This window comes from Choloepus didactylus, chromosome 1, assembly GCF_015220235.1.
Source record: "Choloepus didactylus isolate mChoDid1 chromosome 1, mChoDid1.pri, whole genome shotgun sequence".
Lineage (NCBI taxonomy): Eukaryota > Metazoa > Chordata > Mammalia > Pilosa > Megalonychidae > Choloepus > Choloepus didactylus.
In genome coordinates, this window is record NC_051307.1 from 208,855,307 (window position 1) to 208,881,138 (window position 25,832).

At 43.4% G+C, this 25,832-nt stretch overlaps 1 protein-coding gene across 6 annotated transcripts in view; it reads right to left on the minus strand.

The window, feature by feature from the left end:
- Nucleotides 1-259: 259 nt before the first annotated feature.
- ERC2 (ELKS/RAB6-interacting/CAST family member 2) overlaps nt 260-25,832 on the minus strand; it is a 1,046,379-nt gene continuing 1,020,806 nt past the window's right edge. For 2 of the 6 annotated variants that reach the window (XM_037798515.1, XM_037798506.1), the window contains exon 18: nt 260-3,190. In XM_037798515.1, coding sequence (XP_037654443.1) covers nt 3,044-3,190 — 147 coding nt within the window. In that variant the 3' untranslated portion in view covers nt 260-3,043. The remainder of the gene's footprint in view (nt 3,191-25,832) is intronic. The other 4 variants (XM_037798533.1, XM_037798523.1, XR_005210796.1 and 1 more) reach the window with 3 other exon arrangements.

Here is a 25,832-nt window from a genome sequence, read left to right on the forward strand (position 1 = left end):
AGGCAAAAAGGGAAGGGAGAAAGGGAGGGGTGGAAGGAGGGAGATAAGAAATAACTTAATTCCCTAATTCAAACCTCTAGATCCAGCCATGCCTAAAGGAAGATTTATGCCTTGGTCTTTCCAGTTTAGGGAGCCAATAAATTCCCTTTTCTTTCTTAAGTTAACAGAGTTCTGAGTAGGCTTTCAAATGGAGATCCATGACTCAAAAAAGATGAGAAACCACTACAATTGGAGCATTTATTAGGGATGGAATGAACTCCCTTCAGAAAGAAACCAAGTTTATTTGATGAATATAAATAAGGCAATCAGCACAAAGTACTTTTCATACACATGATAACAAATTTATGAACTGTACATACCTTGTACGTTGTACTTCTACTAGACACAAGGTTACAACAACTGGCTAATACATGCCCACTGGTAGTTTCTGAGGGTTCCTTAGTTTTATTATTTTTTTTTCATATCGATGTCCATAATCATATGATCAATATCACAACCCACATGCCACTCACTGGAGAAATATTACAAGAAGCACTATCAAACGAGGGTCTCAGGTCTCGGGGAATTAGATACACTGACCCCTAGCAGCATTCAAACACCACTCTACACAAAAACAGCTCAGATAGAACTTAGGTCAACACATTTGAGGTCTCGTCATAAACACTGCTGCAAAAGTAAACTGAAAACCACTTTCAAATGAAAGCTGACACGCTGTTCACGTGCATACTGGATACACAAAAATCATTAAATACAAAATTGAGACTGTACATCAAAATTAAATGGGGTAAAAAGTACAAGCCTGCTTCTGCACAAAGAATACAAACTTCTCCTAAATATTAGCCCAAACTTCTTTAAATTTCATTATGATTAGAGCGGAACCTGCTAAAGTTTGAGCAAAGGAAATATCTTCCCAAACATCACAGTGCTTGTTGTAAACCCAGAGACTATTTTTAACATGTGAAAAAGGATTTTTTTGTAACCCCCAAGCATCAGAGAATATTACATGAAATGGGAAAAGATGCTTTGTTAGACAGAGTTTTAACATGTTAAGGGACTAGATGATACACTAACTTAAAAGGTAAGATACTTGTAATCAACGTAACTGAGACAAGAAATGACCCCCAAAACAATACTTGTGGAAAAATTGGCACATAATTAGAAATAACTAACTATACACAGTTGGTTTTTTTTCTGTTTTGAAGACCTTATTTTCCCTGGTGGATTTCCTACTTCAAGTATTCAATTGCAGAGTTCAGGTCAAGACCCGGCTATAGGAGGGAGTGACGGCCGCCTATCGGAGGACACGCAAATGCTCATGGGGATGTGTTTGTGGCCTGGGCTTTCAGTGGGACATTGTGTCAAAATGTGCTAAATATGTTTGCAAAGAACTCTGCTTACACTCCAACCAAGACCTACATCTCTTTAATAGTTAAAGGACAAACTTTTTAAACATAAATGCATTTGGATTGTATATGAGACAGGTAAGCTTTACATAGTGCACTATACTTACTGACAACAAGAACAAAGCCAGAAGCAAGAAACCAGCTTGAATATATTATTCCTAATGCACCAAGAATGAACAGTGCAACTCAGAGACGGTTTCATTTTCGTCAACAAATAAGGTATCTGTCTTTTAAATATCACATGGCTCACGAGAGGTCCAGAGTTAATTGCACCAACATTTAAGAAAGTAAGAACAATGACTAAATTCAATGCAAGATTTTGGGAATATCTGTTTAGAATCCTTTCCACAGCAGCAAAGAAAGACAACTGTATTTATTAAGGCCACTCATGCTTAAATTCACTGTTTGCCCTTTAAAAATGCAGATTTTCATCCCCCACTAGCATACACGTGGAAGGGGTTCTTCCATTGACAAGAAAATGGAGCAAGATAAGAGGTGCACATGTTTGCCAGACTTGGTCATCAGTTGTATGAAGTTATAACAACTTTTTTTTTTAATCTTCAGAGGAAGCAATAGGAGTTTAATTCTCCTTAGTACCATGTCTTGTATGTAAAAGACCTCAAAATTTGGTCTCTTTTCCTGGCATGTGCTTTAAATAATGACTCTGTACTAACATACATGTTGTGTAGAGCTATATACAGATACACAGCTTTGTGATTCCTCCTCATTCACCAATGTTTTCATGTTGGATGCTGAAAATGCTTTGGAATCCATGTTAGAGACAATTTTAAAAAAAATGGAAAATGACCCATCATTTACAGAAGATCTAAGCTCATACTGTTTGCACAGCAATTGGAATTTGAAATGTGAATGAGTCCCAGCTTCTTCATGGAGACCTGCATGTATGGGAATGGTAAGAGTCTGAGGCTGGGTCACATCCCCACTGTGGGGATATTTGGGACACATGGAATATATGTAGGTACCTCAGACTTTTGCCACTCCTCAGTACAAAGGCAGGGTAGATAAAATCATGAATGATCAAATTTAGATGTGCCATGCATTGTCAGAGACACACACCATGTTCTTATAAGGCGATTTCTTGGCAAGTAGTAGTGGTTTAAAAATTCATTTCATTTCCAACCTGGCCCAGAGGTATCTACGAGTTACACCATCAAAATAGTTTTCTTCAAACAGCAGATTAAGGATAGAGGAGGGTAAAGTCTCGCAATTTTTGGTGTTTTGTTTCTTTGCCAAACAGTGCCTGCATCTTGGTACACAAACACTTCCAACACCACTCACTCACAGCGAATTTACACTTTTTGATAATCTAATGCATTCAGAATGACCAGTTTGTCTGAACCAGCAGAATAACTGGAGATGAAGCTAGTAGTCCAACAGAAGCTGAACCCACACTTAAAAATCTCATGGAGTTAAAATTTATCCAATGATATTTAAATAACACAAATAAAATGTTATCCCAAAATGACTTTTAGAAGAGATGGCCATATTTTAAGTGCATGAATCCCAATGAAAAAAAATGGAGGAGCTCTCATTTTTCTCTTCTTCCAGGTAAGTCTTTCCAACATATTCAAATCCATGGGACATGACATGAGATGAAGGAAATAGTAAGTCGAACAGAATCATGCTCCATAATGAAAGTGAAAATTCCTCTTCAGGTCTGATGAGCTGCTCCAGGTGGGGTAGACAGTGAGGTGAGCCACACTGCAATAGATTATCAGAATATTGCTGCAGAGCTGCATTTTCCCTTTATTCAACCCTTCTGATAGCTGCAAGGAGAAAACACATCATTTAGCAGGGAAAGACACTGGTGGTGTGCGCAATGATATCTAGATAATTCTGACAGAAGCTCCCCTCATCCCACACCAACTAATCTGCTGGCCCCTCCACCACTCACCTTGGTAGGTGTTGGGTGGGTGTGGGGAGGCAATGGGGAAGGAGCACAGAAAAAGGACAAAGTAAACAGAGAGTTAAATTATGTCCTGAAAACCTATCAAAGAAGAGATACCCTCTCTTGATGTACAGAAAGAAAGAACTGGAAGGGAAACATGCCAGAATGTGTCCAGTGATTATCTCTAGGTCATCAGATTGCGTCAATTTTTTTTTTCTCTCCATGTTTCTGTTGGTTCCAAGTTTCAACAATGACCATGGTTTTCCATTTTTTTAAGCTTGGTTTTATAGAGATTAGAGAGTTAAGGATTGTCAAGACAATAGAAAACTTAACATTCACTTAAAACCATATGAAAGCAATGATTTGAAAGATTATTGCTATTTCCTTAAATGGAGCAGATTGAAATAAAGCTAGCGTGCTTCCCCACATCAAATATTGTGCATGCATATTTAACATCAAACACAAAGAAAGGCGACAGTCATCCGTTTGCATATGTCATGCACTGGAGAACAGCTATCATCCACGTGGCCAGATGTTTTCTCACTGTCCATGCCCTGGGTATGGAAGAAGCAGTGAGATGCGTGAGAAGAGGTGACCATCCCACAATGTGCTTCAAATGATGGCTTTTTGCCATGTCTAAGATCAATGTGGTGTGCCTGTGTCATTACCATTCACATATGAGTGCTTCAGGAGTTCCTGAGCACACGGCAATGTGCAGCTGTCTTCAGAGGGAGAAAGACGGCAGGGAGGGGAAAGATGAAACACACACACACATGTGCAAGCCACTTTTTGTAGACAGCCTGAACTTTCTGATTCGGTGGTTGATACCTGGCATTTCTAAAGTCTCACTGACTAATGAGAGTGCCAAACATCCCAATGTCTGCACAGGTAGGCAGTTACTTTGAGCCATCATTAAACAGTGCAAATGAAATATGTGGCTTCAATGAACTCTGCTAATTCAAACTCTGAGGATTCTGGTGTAACCCTTCTGGTTAAGAAACCTGTATTGGGGTAAAAAAAAAAAATGACTTTTGCAGAGCTAAAAAGCTAGGGAGTTCCTAGAGCAGATCATATTACTCATTCTGGCACATAAAATCTGCAAACTATGTATGAAAATTTAAGTCGGAGCATGCTTTCTGTTTCATGAGCTGTGCATAGCTCTAATTCTTTTGTGCACTAAGCATTTCTTAATCATTGTTTTAAAGGACTAACCAATTTACTAAAAAGGCCACATGGTTAAAAGTTAAAGGAACACCCAAATAATATTAGAATGCATTGGTCATTTTTGCAGAGGGGGAAGCAAGTGAAAAATAATTACAGTGAATGTCCGATGTCCTTGATGTTTTTCCAAGATAAAGTAGCAAAAAAACAATCATTTATTCAGTTGTGAGAAGATTCCAGCTGGGCAAAGGTCACCAAGGCAAAATCCAGTGCCTGGCAAGTTTAGTGCACCGCTTTGGGGTAAAGTCTATGCTGTGGACAAGAGAAGTCTCAGAAAGTGTTGCCACTCCTTCAATCAAACCAGGAGGCCTAAATGGGTTGGAGGAAAAAACTCAAATGACATTGCCAGCAGTGAGAAATGCAGATGATCTCTTGTTGAGGAAGGCAAATAAGCATATGCTTTAGAAAAATAACAAAAGGAATCCTGGCTTCCACAAGGAGGCAATCTGGGCAGCCACCCACTGTGGGATAATTGACTGGCCTGTCCTCTCTCCCCTGGATCGTCACAGCCGCCCCAAACCCAACGCCATGCATCCTCTCTTACAGCACCCAGCTCTGCATCCTCACTGGGGCAGCAAACAGTGCTTTTCAAATGATGACATCTATTTTATCTCGGCATTGCCCTGTTTGGAACCCTTCAATGACCTCCCACTGCCCTCAGGATGTAGGACAGACTCCTGGCTATGGCAGAAAAGGCCTCTTCTGGCTCTTCTCCAGCTCCACTCTTCTCTGTGACCCTCCACTCTTCATGCTCCACCTATGCTGAACTTGCTTCAGCAGTTCTAAAGCTTTCTCCTGTCTCACAAACCCCTCTTTCTGTCTGACATGCATTTACAACTCTCGACCTGATTGATTCCTACTTATTCTGCAGCCTCAGCTTAGATGTCGCTTCCTCCCAGGAAGCCTTTCCTGACCTCCTGGTGCTGGGATGCAGCCCAGTGAGTCAAACACATATTGCACCGTCCCTGCCAAGTGACTTGTATAAATCTATACTGTCCAATATTGTGGCTACTTGCCACATACGGTTTCTGAGCACTTGAAATGTGGGTAGTCCAAATTAAGATCTCCTCAAAGTGTAAAATACAAATTAAAATTTGAAGACTTGGTATAAAAAAAGAATAAACTATGTCAGTAATAATTTCTAATATTGATTTCATGTTGAAATCATATTTTGTACATATTGGATTAAACATGTCATAATTAATTCCACCTGTTTCTTATCACTTTTTAAATGTAGCTATCAGAAAAACCAAAATTATGGATGTGACTTGCATTCTATTACTAGTGGACAGCCCTGGTCTAGCCTATAAACTCCATGAGGGCAGGGGACAGGCCAGTCTTGGTCGCTTAGCATCCAGTGTGCCTTGTACAGTTTCTGGAACATGCTGATTCACTTGTTCATTCCACAAATATTAGAGTGCACCTATGGTAGTCAGAATCCTAAAATCCCCCTCTGAAATTTCCTGCCCTAATCTCTGGCAATGGGTCAGTGAATGCATTACACCCATGACCATGTTACAATACATGGCAAAGGGATTCTGCACATGTGTTTACGGTAACTAATCAGTCGCCCTTTGAGTTAATCAAAGGGGAGTTTATCTGAGTGGGCCTAATTTAATCTCAGGAGTCCTTTAAAAGGAGAGAGTTTTCCTAGTAGAAGAAAAGATAATCAAGGTAGTTCAAAGCATGAGAGGGATTCACTGTGCTGAAATGGAAGAGGGCACGGGGACAGGAGAACGCCCTTTTGGATCCGATCAGGTACCCTGGCTGACAGCCAGCACAGAAGGGGGCCTCAGTCCTACCATCTCTAGGAACTGAATTCTGGCAATAACCTGCATGGGCTTAGAAGTGGATGCTTCCCCTGCAGCCTCCAGATTAAAACCAGGGGGGCGAGGGGGCAGGGGTTGACATCTTGACTTTGGCCTTGGGAGACCTTAAGCATAAGCTGAGAACCCAGTCAAGCCCACCTGGACTTTTAACCCACGGAAACTGTGAGATAATAAATGGGTGTTATTGTAAGCCACTAAGTTTGTGGTTGGTTGTTATGCAGCAATAGAAAATCAATATAGCACCTCTCCGTGTCAGGCAATGTGGTTGGTGCCAAAGACTAATGGTGAAAAAGACAGACATGGAGCCTGTAAGTTCTCAGGAGGAAGACAGACAACAAATAGATTCACAAATAAATAAACTAATAAGGAATTTTTTATTTGTGCCATGTAGGAAATAAACAGGGAGTATTTGAGGTGTTCATGATATGGATCTCTGCTTTTTTGATCTGGAAAGATGTCCACAATATTTTGGTGAAAAAAGCAGATTACAATCTATATGTAGAGTTTGATCTCAGTTTTGCATAAACACACACATAAACATAAACATTTATAAGTGCATATACCAGAATATTGTTAATATTTATCTCTGAGTGGTATTTTTTAATTTCCTTCTTTAGATTTTTTTTTTCTTTTTGGCATCGGTTTAGGGTTTTCTAAAGCAAAGAATGTGTCTTACTAGCATAATACTAAAATATGAAGCTGTTTCCATTTTGAAAACGCAAGTATTGGATGCCATGGAAGCTCTGAACTTGGCTCTCCTGACAGGATCCCTGCAAGCAGATGGGGGCAGGCGAGCTGAGCATAGCCATGAGATTCTGCTCCAGCACAAGTGCCCTCAGGAGAGCAGGCTATAAACGTGTGGTGTCTCACAAATATTCCTTCAGACTGTTTTTCTTTGGAATAAAGACACCTGCCCGATTATGGCTTTCTTCTCTTGCCCTTTCAGTAGTGATTTGCAGAAACAGGCTGGGAGAAAGGGGTCTTTGGTAAACACGGAGGGGTTAAAGGGGAAACTGTTTAATAACAGTAGTAAAACGCAGGCTATTTTTGACATCTGGGTTAATGTCCATTACGCTCCATGTGCTTCCCAAATGTGTGCAGCGTGGCCCCAGGTACAAAAACAGACGCCCATTCACGACGGCTTTGGATGCCCGCTCCTAACATATTGCACATGGTGCCAGTGTAAAAGGCGAACCCCTGATAGGCTAATTAACAACGGTCTGAGGGGAAGAGCTGCTCCTTCTGGAGCAGGGGCATCCTGCAGAACAGCTCCACTAAGTGACTCTGCTCACAGGAAAGCCCAATAAGAGTTGTTTCTGCTAAAAAAGAAAAAAAAAAAAAAAGAAAGAAAGAAAAAAGAAAAAGAAAAAATCTATAACTACATCTGTGTTATTACTTAACATCTTTAAAAACGAGGCAGAATGGGTTTCCCGTTTTTCTCATGAAGATTTATTTATTATTGTTGTGATCAAAGTGGCAACAAATTATGTTAAATCATTTAATTTTCTTGATAGGAGCAACCACCTTGAAGCCATAATTCAAAAATATGAGTGGAGAACAACATTTTACCTTTTGACTGGCCTCCTACAGCTCCACAGGGCAATAAAATGTAACACTTCAGAGCCCAAAGGGCTGGGGTGGGGGTGGGTCTAGCCAGCCCTGTGCTCAGAATTGCAAACTGCTGTTAGGGATGATATTGCTTGCTGGTGAAGGGAAAAGAGGGACTTCATATTTCATCTCTGGTTTCTGGGTGCTGGGTGCAACTCACCCACAAGGTTTTAAATGAAGGAATTTGAATGGATGTGTTATGTAGCATATACTGCTGTGCCTCCTTAGGATTTATTTTTGTCATTCTTATTGTGGTATTATTAATCGCTAACGTTTGCTGCATGCTATCTGCCACCATGCTAGCATGCTAGGTGCTTCTGCATGAATTATCAATTATTTCAAACAAGCTTGACAGCACCAAGATTCTGACACGATTAACTGTCCCTATGCTGATGAGGAAACAAGCTCAAGGGAACTGAATGACTTTGGTCAAATTCCCACTATCCCAGAGCCCTGATCTGAACCCACGTCTTCTGACTCTAGAGCCTATTCTCTCGACCATGAGGCCAGCACTTCCAAACTTAGGTCTTGCCAATTAGTCTCTCCATAACAGTGTATCTGTTAATTAATATGTTAAAAACACTTAAAAAAAAACTAATATTTCCTGTTTAAAAAAGAGTTATTTTAAAACCATTATGGAGCCAATATTCTCTAATATACATTATAACAATTGCACAGCTATTAAAATAAAACTGCTTGCTCATGAAACACCAAAACTACCTCACAGACATGCATCATCCTGTGTCCCATTAGTTCTGCCTTGGAGACCATCCCTAGTGCCCAGCTATAGATTCTCCCAGTGGGGTGGCATATGGCATGAGTTGGCCAGTCTCGCCCTGACTGTGGCCACAAGCCATCCCCAGCACTGCTTTAGTTTACATTTTCAGCCAGGACAAGGCTTTTCTCTCTCCTTCTCGGGGATAGATGAAAGCGTAAGTAAAAATCAGAAAGCAGCCATCCGACACCAGTGTTAGGTACTCAATACAATTTTTAAAACAGTGGTTGAGTAGAAATGTGATTGATTTTTTCTTAAAATAATACCCTCTTTATCTTGAGAGACTGCTCCAAAGCCAAAGGCCTTTGTCACGCTACTCCAGGGTTTCTCACCCTCGGCCTTGTGACCATTTTGGTCTGGATGATGCCTTGCTGAGGGGTCTGTCCTGTGCACTACTATAGGACGCAGCATCCCCGATCTCTACTAGATGCCAGTAGCAACCCCCTCACAAGTCATTACACTAAAAATGTCTCTGGGCATTTTCAAATGTCACCCAGGGGACCAAATCACCCCCAGTTGAGAATCATTGGTCTAGTCCATTGTTCTTGTACTTTAATAGTTGACTTGCTATTTTAAAGACAGTGACATTTTGGTAGATAAGTACATGCAGGCATGCATCCCTCAATCTACTCAAGATATGAACAGTTTTTCAGAAATAGATCTTCCTATTTCTAAAGCTGCTATCATGTTCTTTCAGACATGGCTGCAAAGATTTAAAAGTGCTATGCAGAAAGGTATAACCTATGTAATAAAATAATGAAAACGTACAACTTATTTGACATAAAATAGAAATGCCACAATCCTGAGATAGTGAGACACCTAAGACACTTGCTGAGCTAAGTGAAAAGGTAAAATCTAGTTTAAATTTATAGCATTCCTTCAGTGTCCCTCTAGGAGTTTGGCATTTTGCCAGGGTTCCTTGTTAAAAATTTGTTAAACGTGTTTGGCATTAATGCAAACACAAAGTGGTCATTTGTTACAAATTCTATTGGAATGCATTCATTTAAGGCAATGAAGTAGTTACTAGAAAAGAAAAAAAAGTTCATTAAGTACATTTTAAAAATACAATGATGTATGCAGTGTGTAACTGTGGCGCCCTGGTGGCTATATAAATCGCTGACAGAATAACCACACATTGTGTTTAGTTTGAAATTGGAATCTTTTAAACATAACTGATAGAACAAAAACTGGTTTTGTTTGTTGTCAAACCGACGTTGGTCTTTCTTTTCTGAACTAGTTAAAATAATCAAAAGTTTGGCATACAATTTTGAACATCTCAAACTAGTGAAACACATAGGTTAAAATAATGCTTTGGGAATCTTTGGGGGTGCCACAAATGACATCTGAGACAGGGGATGATTCCACAAACAATGCCTGCATCCCGGAGAGAGTGGAAGATACCCAGGTTCTTCTGGAGAGCCCCACTTAGGGAGGGCCAGTATCTTCGGAGGTTATTAGGTTACCTGCAGAGGGACAACCGTCTCCTTTCATCAGGGAGACAATGTAGTCCCATAAGCAAATATCCTAAGTCTTGTTATAGAGCTCTTACCTTCTTGTCCCACCCTCAACTGGTCACACAAAGGAATTATTGCTGAGTAATAGTGACTCCTTAGCTTGCTAAAGAAATGGGTCTGAAGTTCAGTTTCGAGGCTATGTGACATTATAGGACTTTTGGCCTGCAACACAGCTTGCTGCAGATGCTGGCATGGGATGTAACATCTCAGAGCCCCCAGAAGCTTGCTAAAAGCTGGTATTAAAGGTGAATAGAAAATTCATGTTTACAAAAATAGTCAGAAATTATTTACTCCTTTTCCCCTCTCTCTCATCCTGACATACTCACTGCCATGAAAGTGTCCAAATAATACAGTCCTGAGAGTGACAAATCAAAACCCTTATGCATCCAGTCTTCTCTTTATGCTGGTCTTTTTTGCCATGTGAGTTTGGGATTACCCAGGATGCTTGTTGAGGTTCATAAAATGAAATGAATCTGGGGTCTCTGGGTCCCAAGTAAACCTAGATAAAACCTGGCATCCCGTATGTGGACTGAAGAACTTAGTCTTTCCCTTCACAAATGCCAAACAGGACCAAGAAGCAAGGAGTCAAAGAACAGACGGAAGATATTTATCTCCAGAAGCAACAAGGATTCATGATACAAAAGGTAGGAAACACACCCTGGATATGATAGAGTGGATCTTGGTTTTGTGAGTCCCAGTACATCATGGAGGGCCCTCTTTAAGAAAAGGAGTACACAAATAATCTACTGTTTCAAACTTGGAAAAAAAAAAAAAAAAAAAAAAATATATATATATATATATATATATATATATATATATATATATATATATGGCCCTGTGAATACACTGTCAGGACCCCTGCCAAGGCCTTGGAAAAGGCCTGGGCCTGGGAGGGGACCCCTAAGCTTAAGCCCCATTAGCTGTGTAGCAAATCCCTTCTGCCTACAATTGAAGTTTATTTTTGAGATGGAATTTTCAAATTCAAAAGAGAACAAAGTACAAAAATAAAACAAATAAATAAATCCCTTACTTTTTTGAAAAGGATTCAGCTTTAGGATGAGCTTGCCCTATCACACACGAGCAACAGAGACATCTCTTTAAACTAGGTGCTAAAGAAATCTGCCATGTTCAAAAAGAGAAGCCTTCCCCCAGAAAAGGGGCCAGTGAGGCCTTTCAGAGAATTTAAGACATGAAAGAACAATTTGATATCTCAAGTTTACCGAACAGAAGTGGCTCGGATGACAAGTGTTTACAACAGGATCTTCATAGAGCCAATAATGGCAATTAGTCCCCAGGATTTGAAGGCGCCCATCGCCTTGCTGAGGTGGAATGCCATTTACTCTTGGGCTGGCGACTAATTAGGGGTCTCGTTTGAAGATCAAGGTTTTGCGATCTAGGCTTCTTAATAACATGGTTTGCCTGTTGGCCACCTGGGTCCAGGGGAGGCCTCCCTTCCCCCCCCCCCCCCCCAAACAGCAGGCATTGCCTTAGGCCAGAGCAAGTGTGGGCAGGAAACCAGAGACCCAGCCTTTTGAGCCATTTAACCTCTTCACTGCCAAGGTCCTGCAACTCAGTGCTTGATCTGGCTGTCCAGATGAAGATACCTGACTTTGTTTCTCAGGCAGGCCTGAAGGCCTGGGTGCAGTGCAAAGAAACTGCCTTTAAGGTGCAAACACCAAGCAGCATGCTTTCTTGCAGGGGATGGGAGGTGTACTTTCCAGATGAGTGGTGAATCAAGAGGCTCTTTACATTTGCTTCAGGTTGGGCCTTTTCTAGCCTGAAAAGGTGACTAGCAAAAGAAGGCTGGAGCTCCCGTCTAACAAGTCATCAGACCCAAGAGACTGAGATGCTGCCACCTGTGGACCTTTGGCCAGGGCCTCAGTGGCCCTGCTATATGAGGCTGACTGGCTGCTACCCTCATTAAGACATGGTGGGCAGAGGCCAAAACAGCAGGAAAAGTAAGCTGCAAAGAATTAAACTTGTAACAACTTGGGCAAAGCACAAACAGTGACTGACTTTGGTCCTCTGGCTGTTGACACACTCTGGCCTGGCTGGGCTGTGGTCACTAAACCCGTTAGCGTTCTGATGTGGCAACAGCTAATGCAGCAAGTTCAATGTGTTTTTGTTTAATTTCTAAATGCTGGGTGCACGCTGGCAACGATGGCTGGCTGAAGACAGGCAACCCCACATGCCATAAACACAGTCATCATTGTCAGTGATCTGAGATTCATTTTTAAAATTATTTATTTTGGGCAGACAGGGGCTGAATGGAGTTTTGCATTTGATTTAACTGCGCTTTAATTCAACTTGCTGCAATCTTCTTTGTGTTTTCTAAGCAACCACTAAATCTGAATTTCCTGCAACAAAAGGAAATAGCTTTCTCTCTCTCCCTCTCTCTCAAAACACACACACGCATGCATGCACACACACACAAACCAAAAGAGGCCTCTTTGGTAGGTGGCAGGGAAAAAGGAAAATGTATAAACACGAGCCCTCAACCAGCTGGGTGTATCTGAGGTATTTGAGCCCCTAATGCTCACCCACCTGCAAATAAAGCGACAGGGCACAAGTCACCTCTTTTTGATCAGCAGAGTTGAAAGTGAAATGGGTTCTTAAATAAGACACAAAGGCAATTCAGTTTAGATTGTATATTGCCTTCTACAAGCTGTGTTTATGAAAAATATGAGCCCCTTCCTTCCTTCCTCCCTCCCCCCTCCCTTCCATTCTCCCTCCCTCCGTTTCTCCCTCTCACCTTCCCACAATTTTTTAAGCATCTACCAAGAACCATGTTAAGTACTGGGGACATGTGGATAAACAAGACATACATTAGTTCTGACCTCATGGAGGGCACATCTAGACAGCATGCCAGACATTACCTTCAATAAATAAATTGAACATCTGATTAATTAAAATCGTGATAAGTACCAATTACTGAGATTCAGTCCTTACACTCTGTGAAGAAGCTGCTATTATTAACCCATCAAACTGCTCCAGGAACAGAGGTAAAGTTACACACTCAAGGTCATACAGCTACTAGGTGGTGGGTCCATGTGTGACTCCGCAGGCAGAGATGCTAAATGCCCAGCTTACAGGAGCATAATGGGTCTCCACCAGGTCTGACAGGAGGGATGGAAAGACATTCCAAGAAAGTGACATCTCTGGTAATGTCCATACACATGCACGTAGATTATAACTTCCTTTTTTTTTTTTTTTTATTCTGTGTTCTAGTGGAAAAGTAGGTCAGTGGCTTCCTGTGCATTCCTAGGGTTTTTGGCCCAGGCTCTCTGCCCTTTGTAAGGGATTTCTAGTCAAGGCTTTTTCTTCTCCCAACATGAGCTCACCTAGGGCCTCCTTCAAAAGCTCCCAATTTAGAGCATCGGGGCATCTGCATCCTCCTTCCCCTGGAAGAGTTTGCATTCTGGTCTTCTGGTGTTATGGTATTTGGGATGATTAATCACTTTTAAATATGAAAACAATGAACATGTCTGAAGCATTTTTCCCTGCCGTCAAGTGTTTTGCTTTAACAGAGATCTAGAATGTCTCCCTTTCCCAGTGATTCCAAGGCAATACATTTTCTGTTGGAAATTCAACTGCAGAAATCCCATTCAGAAGCCCCAAGCAATATATCTTAACATCTTAATTTCATTTAGGAGGAATGCAGTGATTGATCATTTATCATTCTGAGATTGAGTGAACTATCTGGAGGATTCCAATCTATTGCTTCTACGCAACTGATGGGATATTCACATGTCTTTTGGCCACATGAGAGCTCTGGGGTCCAAGTTGTCTTTGAAGGAGCGGAATGCTAAAAAGATTACTGAGGGAGGGTCTGCCTTTACAAGCAAAGTATAACCCCAAGGCTTGACTTGCTCCAAATTAGAGCCTCCCCCTGTGATGGCCAGGATGTCTGCTGCTGAATTACTCCCACTCCTCCATGGAATCTTGCCTTCCTGCCCTTTTCCTTTCATAGGTAACCCTGAAAGGCCTGGGGAAAACCTTGACATGAAATCCACTGGCATTGGTGGGACCAGATTTCTCATCCAGGAAATCTCTCATTAAACCTAAATCTGCTTTGTCCAAGAGGAATTTTGACTGTAGTGTAGGTAAAATGGCATCTGGGCCAGGCCACCTGGGCCAGGCCACTAGCATCTTAGCTGCCATTCTGCTTCTCAAACAGGCCATCATTATAATCTCTTCAGGTTAGGAAGGGTTGCTTGGTCACCAGGAGAACTGACCAGCATGCTATATAACAAGGTTTTTGGAATTTCTCCAGTGTCACTGATTTTATGCTAGATACGTGGGTAGTGGTAGGGATGCCAAAGCAACAAAAAACATGCCCCCAAGTCCAGGTCCCTGTTCCCTAAGATCCAAACTGGTACCAGCCAAACACTTTATATGATGTAGGTTTTAAGAAACACACATACAGCAGAATGTCTCCAAAATTGCAAGCCAAGTCTGTGAACACACACATACACAGAGTTTGCTCTGGAAGCCCAATGCCCCATGGACTACCTTAAAGGAAAAAATGACGTCCCTCTCCAAAGGAAAAAGCAGAGGTTATTTCAAAGGGAATCAAAGGCCAGTCACTTTTGTGTGGTGCCAAAAAGCAGATGTGCTCTCTGGTTCGAATTTACATTTAAATCCTATGCTCAAGTCTGCCCTCGTAGGTCTGCATGAGGCATGAGGGCCCAAGGCTGCAGCTATGGTCTTCCATCTACGGCTCCCCTTCAGAATATAGGTGAACTCTGGGATCATTACTGGGGCTGACAGTCTTGACTATTAACTGAGAAAGCATCAGCCATGGGCCCCACAGATAGGTCTGTTCTCTCATCAGTTACGGGATTTTCAGTGATCTTTATTAAATGTTTTCCTGAGAGGGAATTCCAACACTGCTTTTGTTGTTGGTCACTGTTAAGATTAAAGAGGAGAAAACATATTTTCATAATACATGAATTAGCTGGAAGTTTTCCTATTAAGTCCCAGGGAACTGGTAGGCAGGGGCCTGGTAAGATGGGCCTGGCATTGAAGACTGAGGGCTGGAAATGTCTTAGGACATACAACTGGGCCAGAGCATAAGGGATTTGGGGAAGATAAAGCGGGTGCCTGAGGGGTGACACCAGTGGGTTCTAGGGGACACCCTTGGAGCTAATGCCAGAGCCCACATGCAGTAGGTCCCCAAAGTCCTGTGTCAGCCTTATGTGACCCATGGATACACCAGAGATCTCAGCTTTGCTGCAGATCGTTGGGACACAGCCACATGTGAACTGCTGCAAACTTTTGCAGAGTAGTATGCAATTCCTGATTGGTAGTCCCACGAACATGGATTTCCATGGCAGGGGGAAGCTGGATCCCCATTCGGAGCTTTTGTACATGCATTTCCCTTTGCCGGGTGCATTTTCCCCATCACCTGTGGCCTGTTTATTCTTGGATGTCAGCATAAATGCTGCTTCTGCAGTGGCCCTTTCCTATTGTTCTTGGTCAAATCCCCTTGACAAATACTCCCTTTCTCAAAACTGCCCTCTCCTTACCCCCAAGGTGCCTCTGCTTCTGAACAATTTGGCATCATGCAATTTGTGTTAGCATTGGGTTAATGTCTGACTCCATCCTAGGCTGCCCTTCACGAGGACAGGCTGCGTGTATCCTGTTCACTGTGGTATTTCCTACATGCCTGCCACATAGTAGGTACTCAAGAAACAGTTAAATGGATTCAAGAGAGAGAGCTGAGGTTACTACCTACCAGGCATGGTCCTACACGCTTTACGGCAGTTTGTCAACCTCAACACTACTGCCATTTTAGACTTGATAACTCCTTGTTGTGGGGCTGTTCTGTGCACTGTAGAATCTTTAGCAGCAGCTCCAGCTCTACTCATTAGGTGCCAGTAGCATCCTGCCCCGCCCCTCCACACAGTTGTGAAAACAAATATGTCTCCACACATTGCCTAGTGTCTCCTAGGGGACAAAATTACCCCTGGATGAACAGCACTGATGAACACATATTAACCCATTTAATCTCCACAACCACCCCATGAACTGGGCACTGTTATTTTCTTTGTGTTATAGTTGAGAAAACTGAGGTCCATACTGGTTAAGCAGCTTGCCCCAAATCACACCACTACTAGGAAGCGGAGCTGGGAGTAGGCCATTCAGGGGTAAGAAAGGGCTGGGCCAAGGTCACTCAGCTCAGAGGGACCTGGCCCTGGTCCTTCCCACCTTCACCTAGTGGGCTTCCTGGACATGGCCTCGAGCTACATCTCCAGGCTGCTCATACCTGGGCTGGGTTCCTGGAAGGACCCCTCAAGGATCAAAGTAGCTGCATATCTTCTGTTCGCAGGCTGCTTCTCACTGCCAGGCCAGCAGCCATTGATGCCCAGACCCTCAAGAACAGGGCTGTTAGGAATCAGCAAGGGGAAGTCAAGGGCCCTTCACTCTCAGAGATGCAGGAGACTGGCTGGAATGTGGGAGGGAAGCCAGGACTCAGACCCGGTCTCTCCACTTCACACCATAGTAGGGACAGAGCCCAGGCCTAGGGTGGGACCCATCTGGGTGACGGTTCAGGCTTGGGCACCACCTAACTTTCTGTCCCGCTCAGTGACTCCATTCTTGGAACTTCGGTCTCCTCAACCAAGGATGGATGGAAGGAATGCCACTGCCCATCTCAGAGGGCTGCCAAGAGCACTACACGTGAGAGCAGGAGACAGGGCCCAACAGGAGCTCCATAATAGAATCCATGCATTAATTCTCCTCTTTCTAGTTTGAGTAACCTCAGGTAAATCACCTAACCTCTCTGAACCTCAATTTTCTCATTTCCAAAGTAAAAGCAATAACTCTGACCTGTCTAAGTGATTGAGAAGATATAATAAAATGAGCTCACTGGCTGACATGGAATAGGTATTCAATCACCAGGTCTTGTTACCTCCCCCTCCGCGCCAGTCACCCCACCCAAGCAGAGGAGAGAGGCGGGCATCAGACCAGCTTGTTCCAGAGTGCAGAACATACCACTGTGGGGTGTCTATGCCTAGGCTACTCATGGCAGACCAGGGCCTTATCATCTTCATGAAGGGAAGTGTGCAGAGCAAAAGAAGAATACACAAGAGGGGCCCAGAGCTCAACGGCAGAAGGAACCTACAGCTTCCCTCAAACTGCAAATCCTATGCCTCTCACATGGGCTACCTGTGGCAGCCAGCCATGCTGGCAGCCTCAGTCCTTCCTCTCCAGGTTCTTCCTGTTGTTCACTTCATTTTACAAAGCTTCCCGGGTTTTTTTCATGATTCCAGCTGGTAGATAAACCTTCAAGAATATTTCTGTGGCAGGTACAAACCTGGACAGGAAGCCTTAGGAAGAAAATCTGAATTAATTATATGTCAACATTTAAGCCATAAGAAGGAGCAGTTGTCATAAATTTTTGGAAGGTTAGAATCCAAATTTTAGTTGTAAATGCAAGAAAACTCACTGACTCACTTGTGAACGGGTGCCAAGAGAATGATATATTTTACATTCTTTCACAACTTGTTTTGGCTAAACACAATGAAAAAAAACAGAGAAAGAGGAATTACAGTTTTTATTCTTCAGTAGGCTAAGTGTTCAATCATGTAAAAGAGCTACACATGTGTGAAAGCAGAAGAAATTAGCTAAGTTTACCTATATTTTCTGCTGTCTTCCATGTTTATTGAGAAAGAAAATGGGACCTAAAACTCAAAAGAAGACCAGAGGTCCCAATGTGCCCTTCCATATGGCCAAAGCAGGACCTTCCTGACAACAAATCAATGTTTTCCCCACACATACTGCCCTTCTCATTTATCTTGATTATCTGACCAAATCCTGGCACAATAATGGTCTCTCAAAAATCATTTCTGGTTGTTCCTTGTTTAATTTGGTGGCAGGTAGTTAATGGCAGAAAGGCAGAAACATCTCCTTTTCACAGGTTCAGGGGTAATTTTCACAAAATTAGGAAGGCAGCTGGGCTATATTAGTTTTGCTTTCTGCTTACTTTTTCCTTCCTTCATTCAATCACTTATTCCTTTCAATAAACATTTATTTTTGCCAGCTTTGAGCTAGGACTGGGAATTTGATGGGGAGTGAAACACAGACCCTGATCTTAGAGGGTGGTAGCAAGTTGGGGCCACAAGATGTAAAGAGACAATGGCAATACAAGGTGATGTGTGCACTCGTGTGTGTGGGGGGAGGGGAGAAAGCCTGAGCTTGTGTCAGGGAGGGACAGTCAGTAAAGACTCACCGTAGGAGATGACTGGCAGGTGGAGATGAGAGAGATAATGAGGAGGGGTTAGCCAGGACAAGAAAGGAAGAAAGGAGCTTTCTGAATAGAGGGAGCAGAGTTTGTAAAGGCCTGGAATACAGACAAAGGCCTCCTCAGAGAAGGGTGGCACCAAGACAGCAGGGACACTGAATGTGAGGGGAAGTGGCAGAGACAGGCCAGTCCACGCAGGACTCCATGGCTACCCTAAGGAGACTGGATGCTTCCCTGAGGGAGGGGAGAGATACAGTCAGATGCATGATTTCAGTGGGCCCTTCTGGGGCAATGTGAGCCTGGATGGAGGCAGGTGAGTGGGGCTGAGGGAAACAGTTCCTTAAGGGATGAACAACTCCATGGCGGGGGAGGGGTATCATCATGCAGTATTGTTGTATGGCTCCCAACAATTCCAAAATTCTGAGCTCTACGTGCTGAGACCTGCCCGGCTCGGTTGGGGGAGGGTCATCTGAGATCCAAGAAGCATCTCCCCTTGACTCTGGCTCCCTTTGACCTAGTAGAGCAAGCCATGATCAGACGCATCAGTTGGGGTTCTCCCAAGAGTGGCCATCCGTGAGAGAGTTAGCGCCCAAAGTCAATATTTGTCCCTGGAAACAGTTGTGTTTGCACTATGAAAGCCCCAACAGGTTTTGTCCAGAGACTACAGTCCATGTGGTCTTTAGCTCAGGAAGTAACCTTGTCCTGAGGAAACCCCTGAAGACGAGCCAGGAGGGATAAAAGTCCCAAACAGTCCTGAACAGTAGCAGGCAGTGGCTCAGGAAGCGTGAGGGGACTGTTGCCTGGACCAGGGTCTTCAGGGGGCCCCAGAGCACAATGGCTGGGCTTGTGCTGCTGGTAGGCTGGACTTCCTCGTGCAACTCAGCCCCAGCCTCCCAGGCCAGCTCCCTACGTGCCGATCAGCTGTTCCCAGCTGGAAGCAGTAAAGTCATCCGCTTCCCAGGACCACCAGTTGACACAGCTGATGGACGCAGATCAGTAGGAGCACACTGTGCCCACACCTCCTGGGGGAGGAGGAGACGCCGAGGCCACCCTGATTCTGGCCTGGATTGGGCAGGGACACAAGCAGTTCCAGCATGGCTATTCAGGGCCCAGCACAGTGTCTGGCACTAGGAAGGTCTTCCTAAATATGATCAAATGAATGAAAGAAGACCTTGGGCTTCTGAATCCAACTGACTTTGATTTCAATCCTGGCCTGGCCCACAGTTAGCTGTGCAATCTTCAACAAGGAACTTCACTTTTCTGACTGCCTGATCTGAGAGATGGGGTTACTAAAAATACCCCCAGAGGTGTGGCCAGGATTGAATGAGACCATTGTATGAGTACTTAGTGGGGTGCCTGGCAGTAATAAGGACTCAATATACATTAGCCATCACTGTTAGCCATTATTTTTATTATGGAGTCATCTGCCAATATAAAGGGAGTATTAATATTTGCTAGTTCTTGACTCGGGGGTGGTATGAGGAGAAAGAAGAGAAGGTGGGGAAATCCTAAGAATCCAGTTTGTAAATCCCCTTGATCTCAACTGGCCATCCTGACAACTCTGTGATATAGGGTAAGGGTTGTCATCCCCAAGTGTGATGAGAGAATCTGAAGTTCAGGGCAGTTATGTAACTTAGGCAAAGGCTTTGTGATAAGTGGCAGTACAAGACCCAAACCCAGAAGTCTTCCCATGGCATGGTGCATGGAGGCATTCGATGATTTCTTACTGAATGAACGAATGAGAGATCCAACTGCAAAATTATTCTCAGGAATAAGTGGGAAAATAAAGGTCAAAAAATAGAAGATGACCTGCCCCAGCACCACTTTCTATGTGGGTTCGGGCAAGTCACCTCCTCTTCTCCGATCTACGTCCCTAAATCTCTTCCAATTCCCAAATTCTAGGAGGGGTAATAAGGAGGAGCCAGGAGCTACTGACCAGCAGTCATTTAATTTCCTGAGCCTCAGTTTCCTTACCTGCCAAATGGAGGTGACAACCCCCCACCTGTCCCTCCCCAGAGCTTGCTCTGAGGCTGAGGGGTGATAATGTACATGAATGGCCTCCACAATCAGCACTGATATTAAAAAGGATGAAGCAATGTATGATGGGAGAGTGGAAGAGAGGACCTGAAGGAAATGGCCCAAAATAAAAATGCATTAATATTAACAGAAAGGTTCTTTCAGAACAACAAAGCAATGAAACAATAATTTTAGAGAAACAAAACCCAGCCTAGGAGAAGTCTGCCAGAGGGAGCGGAAATGAAGGCACAACCAAGTGGCCCTTGGCTTACCTATCTGGAAAACAGAAGATGAAAAAGAGTCTTTGTAAAGCAATATTTGTAAAAGCCCCACTGGGCTTTCTGCCTGCACATTCTGCCTATTATCTTGGCAAAGGATGAAAACAAGTGAATTCTTATTTGAAATGAGCATGAAACAAATCCAGGCACCATCATGATCTACCATTTACTGAATACCTACTACGTGCTGGGCACTGTGCCAGGAGCTGTGCATAAGATACCTTATTTGATGAATTTTCATAGCACTCTTACAAGGCAGGCACAATATTCATTCCTGCATATATCCATACATATTTTCATCCATTTATTTGTTCAAAATCTATTTCTTGAGTATCTATTATGTGGAAGGTATGACACTGGCTGGAGAAGATACAATGATAAACAAGACCTAGTCCCTTCCTTTAAGTCAAGGTTTTTCAACCTTGGCACTATTGATACTTTGGTCAGAAAGTTGTTGGGGGTGGTGGTGGGGGTGGCTGTCCTGTGCATTGTAGGATGTTCAGCAGCAGCCCTGGTCTTTATCCACATTGATGTCAGTAGCAACTCTACCCTAGTTTGGCAAAATTGTCTCCAGGCATTGCAATGGTCTCTGGAGTGGGAAGGAAGAGGCTAGAATTGTTCCTGTTTGAGTACCTCTGCTGAAGTAGAGAAGTGAGGAAGGTGAATCTCAGAGAGGCTAAGTCCAAGGGTGCACAGCTAGTAAGTGAGTTGCATGACACCGCAGCCAGATATGGTCTCTGAAGTGGCTGCTGCCTTGTGTCAGCATGGTGATTTTAGGGAGCTGGGTATTCCCAGCCCAGAACCACTGGGATCCTGTCTCTTTTACTCAATGCATGGTTTCAACATTACCTTTGGATTCTTTGGCTTTTTCTCTCCACATCTGCCAAATCACATTAGTCACAAACATTTAATTCTTGAAAGCTAGAGGAAACCCTAGGTAGCCAGTGTTCTGTACTGAAGACATCTTCACATATTGCTACAAATGCAAGTCAATTCTCCTGTGAACCCCTGGATCGTGCTTTGGAGCACACTTCATGTTTGGACTCCTTAAACAGTAAGTCAAAGGGGGTGTTCAGAAAGTCTTAGAGGAAAGAGAATTGGGATTATTATATTCCTAAACTATCTTGGAATTTTTAAACTTTAAAGTTGTATTTCAGTTCCGAGAGCACCTAATCTTTGAAAGGTTACTCTGCAATCCATGCAAGATAAAGAATCCCCTGGGAGAATGTCTGCCAGGACCCTAAGCCTACATTCATATCTAATTTATAATCACTCTGAAAAAACAGGTTCCTCTTTCAAGGAGCTCACATTACCCCTGGTCTGGCATTGTGCAGAGAAGTGACAGGTGCAATTTACGTGAATAATCACTGCAATCAGCCACACTTAAGAGCAAACCAGGGATGTGCTCTTCAGAAGGAGAAACTGCTGAGTCACCCTGTGACAGTTGCTCCCCCAAATGGAGCCAAAGCCACTGGGTTGCTATTGACAGAATGTAGAGGACATGGGAGAGGTAACCTGGCTGCATATTGTGGGCCAAGTACTCTGTTCTGAGCAACCCGAGGTCTAGTACCAACTTTGCCATTAAATCACTGTGTGACCTTTCACTCAGTCTTGGTTTTCTCATCTTTAAAATTAGGTAATTGGGCTAGATGAGAACAGTCAAGGATTTTCCGGGAGCACTGTCTTCTCTGTAACAGGTCTGGCCTATCAGCCTGGGAGTTCCTTTGAGGAACAGACTATGGATATGATGTTAATAATAATATCTCACAGCAGGTATTCATTGAATGAATAAAAGAATGATGAAATGAATTGATGTATCACAATCAGTGTGGTTTTCCTGCAATTGAAGTATCGAGCCGCCTCTGCCATCTTATTTGATGTGATACCAAGGTTACCTTACTCAGGGATTTATTTCTAGGTTTTTCAAAACTGCGGTGTAGACCAGAGTTTGTCAAGATAGTAAATATTTTAGGCTCTGCAGGTCATACAGTCTCTGTCACAATTACTCAATTCTACCACTGCAGCATGAAAGCATCCAAAGATGATAAGAAAACAGGTGGATGGCTGGATTTGGCCAAGGGCTGTAGTCTGCCTATCCCTGGTGTGCCCAGAAGTATCTGAAAAGTGTCCTCTCCACTTCTATCAGTCCCTGGTACACTGGGACTGGAGAGCTGCACGGCTACTTCCTGAGCTATCTGTAATATTAATGGACCCGTATCTCCCTTAGCTCATCCTCCTGCAGTCAAGCCTATAAAAACCTCCCCGCAAAAGCCCAGTTTTCAGCTGAGAAACAAAGATTTCCAAGATTATTGGCATTGAAACACACTGTCTCCCCTCATTAGGCTGGAGCCTCAAGTGTAGGGAAATCAGAAGGAAGAGATAGTTGGAAATGGTGCATCCATGCACAAGAACTTGGTTTGTCTTCCATGGAAAATCAAATTCAAGTGTTAAAAGAGTTACAATGCCCAATTATTGCAATAAGTAGTTGGAGGTGGGGGTGGGCTTTTCTCCCACCAGAACACCTTTCCGGCTCTCACATGAGCATAGTTTGGATTCTAACAGGACTGGGAAGGAATAGTTTGTTGGTGAGGTCATCATATGGGGCTGCAGAGCCCAAATGACCTTTCACAGTCTGCTCAGAAAACTCATTAGATTGCGTTTCTGAGTCGATCCCTTCTCTGATTTTCCCCAAGTCCCTTTGCCCCTGCATTGCTTTGACAGTTAGATGTTTTGCCTTGACAGAGAGGTGCAGGCTAAGGGGAGGCAGAACCACGGAGGGAACCAGGAGAAAAGGCCTGATTATTAAGTGAATAATCCACCCTGGGGGCTTTGGCTTCCTACTTGTTGGGCTGAGCTTGCTGGCTAGGATGTCTTTAAGGAGCAGTAATTCTCCAAGAGGCAAGCCTCCTATCGGTTACCAACTCAATTTGGAATGAATTGATGCAACCCTCGAGTCACAAGCAGGATCCTTGCCAAAGCAAGCACAAAGTCTTCCATCTTGTAAAGCAGTAATTGGGAGTAGCTTCCAGAGAAAGGATGCTGGTCTTTCCCAGTGACAAGCCGCCCTTTTCCTGCCCTCTGAACATTAATGTTGTTTGCTCGGTCCACTGTCTGCCTCTGATGTGCATTTGCATCTCGGCTGCCATTTTTCATACTAATGACTCCCGACTTCCTGCTAGCAGAATGTCCAAGTACAGAGAGGTCTCCAAAGATTCTCAGTTCCCTTTAAAAAGATGATAAAGGGTAGCTTGGCATATAATCACATGCACAAATCATGGATACTCATGATCTAGTCAGGAAAGGCGGTAACTCTCCCCCAATTTCAACCTGCTGATGGGAACTCTCAGCCAGGTCCAGGATTCCACCCCAGTGATAGAAATGAATTCCTGGGTCCAGCTGCCTTTCCTAGAAAGCTGGGTGTTCCTTGGCCACCAATGGCAATGATGGGACACAATCCTCCCATCTCTTATTCTACCTTCAACATATTTGAAGAGTTTTAAGGCGCAAAGCAAAGCTGGGAGATGCCTCCCACTTATCTGCATGACAGGCTTGGAAATTTCACAGTCATCAATCGCAGTTGTAAAAACACTGGCAAATAAAGCCCAGAGAATTGTCCTTGGCTTCAACCTTTCCATGCTGATGTTCCAGAACTGAGGCTGCTTCATACCATGATCTCAGGGCCAAATGATCTGTTGCTTGAGGCACATCACTGGAATTCCATTGGATTTCCAGATCCCCTTTAGGGCTCAAAGATAATTAGAGCCATTTGAAAGTAATTGGGACTGAGGAGAATCTGCCCATGAACAGAAAGACCCCAGGGCTGGCTCCTAGTCCTGCCTGCACCTTGGTCCCTGTCCCAACTTCAATGTTAACACATAGGGTAAGCGGGTTAAGTTGCTCTACTTTTCAGTGCCTTGATCCAGGCCCCTGCAGCTGTCCAGGTCTCTCCTTTGACCTAAGGACTGAAGCAACATGACTTCTTTCCCTTTATCATCACAAACATCACCAAGGACAGGGCCTCCTATTATGTGCCAGTCAGACCTGGAATAAAAAGCTCAGTGAGAACCAGCCCTGCCCTCAAACAGACCTCTTCATGGAACATTTAGGAGTTTGTAATAAAGATGATGATATTTAATGAGTTCATACCAGGTGTCAAGTGCTGCTACTAAGACTTTTTATACATTAACTCATTCAATTCTGCCTCAACCCCTTTTAAGTACATACCCTTTTCATTTTCACTTGAGAGGAGGACACTGAGGACCTACAGGGTCAACAAAGTTCTCAGGTCACACAGCTATTAAGTGATGGAGTCAGGATTACAACCCTGGCTGAATAATATCCCATTATATATAAATACCACACTTTGTCTATTTGCTCATCTTGTGACGGAAACTTTGGTTCTTTCCACCTTTTGGCTATTATTCACAAAAAATAGTTCTGTTTGAGTTCTTGCTTTCAATTCTTTTGGAAATACATACCTACACATGGAATTGCTGGGCCATATGAGAAACCACCAAACTATTCCATATCATTTTGAGGGTGTGGAGAAAGTGAAGCCTAGAGAGGGGCAAGTCACCCAGCAGGTGAGGGGTGGCACAGCAAGCTGGTTAAGAAGGTGTCCCCTGCAATCAGACACATCCCTATTTGAATCCTAGCTCTGTTGCTTGTGCCTTGGGTAAATTACATCATCTCTTAAAGCCTAGTTTCCTCCTCCATAAAAGAGTAACAGGGACTCCAAACTGGATTGACATAAGGATTAAATGAGATAATGTAATAAAGAATTTAATGCAGAGCCTGGCACAAAGTAATAGCTCCATGAACAGTCAAGAGTACTATTTTTAGTCTTATTAAAATTCTTACTCTCATCCTGGAGTGAGGCCACAAGCTGAAGGAACAGCAGATGATGACATGAAGTTTCCCAGTCATTTCAAAAGCAGGACCCAAACAGGACAGAAATTGTCTCCATGGTTTTGGAGGGAAAAGAGTTAAGCATCATGGCCAACGGCAAACATAATGGTGGAGAGGTGAGGTTTC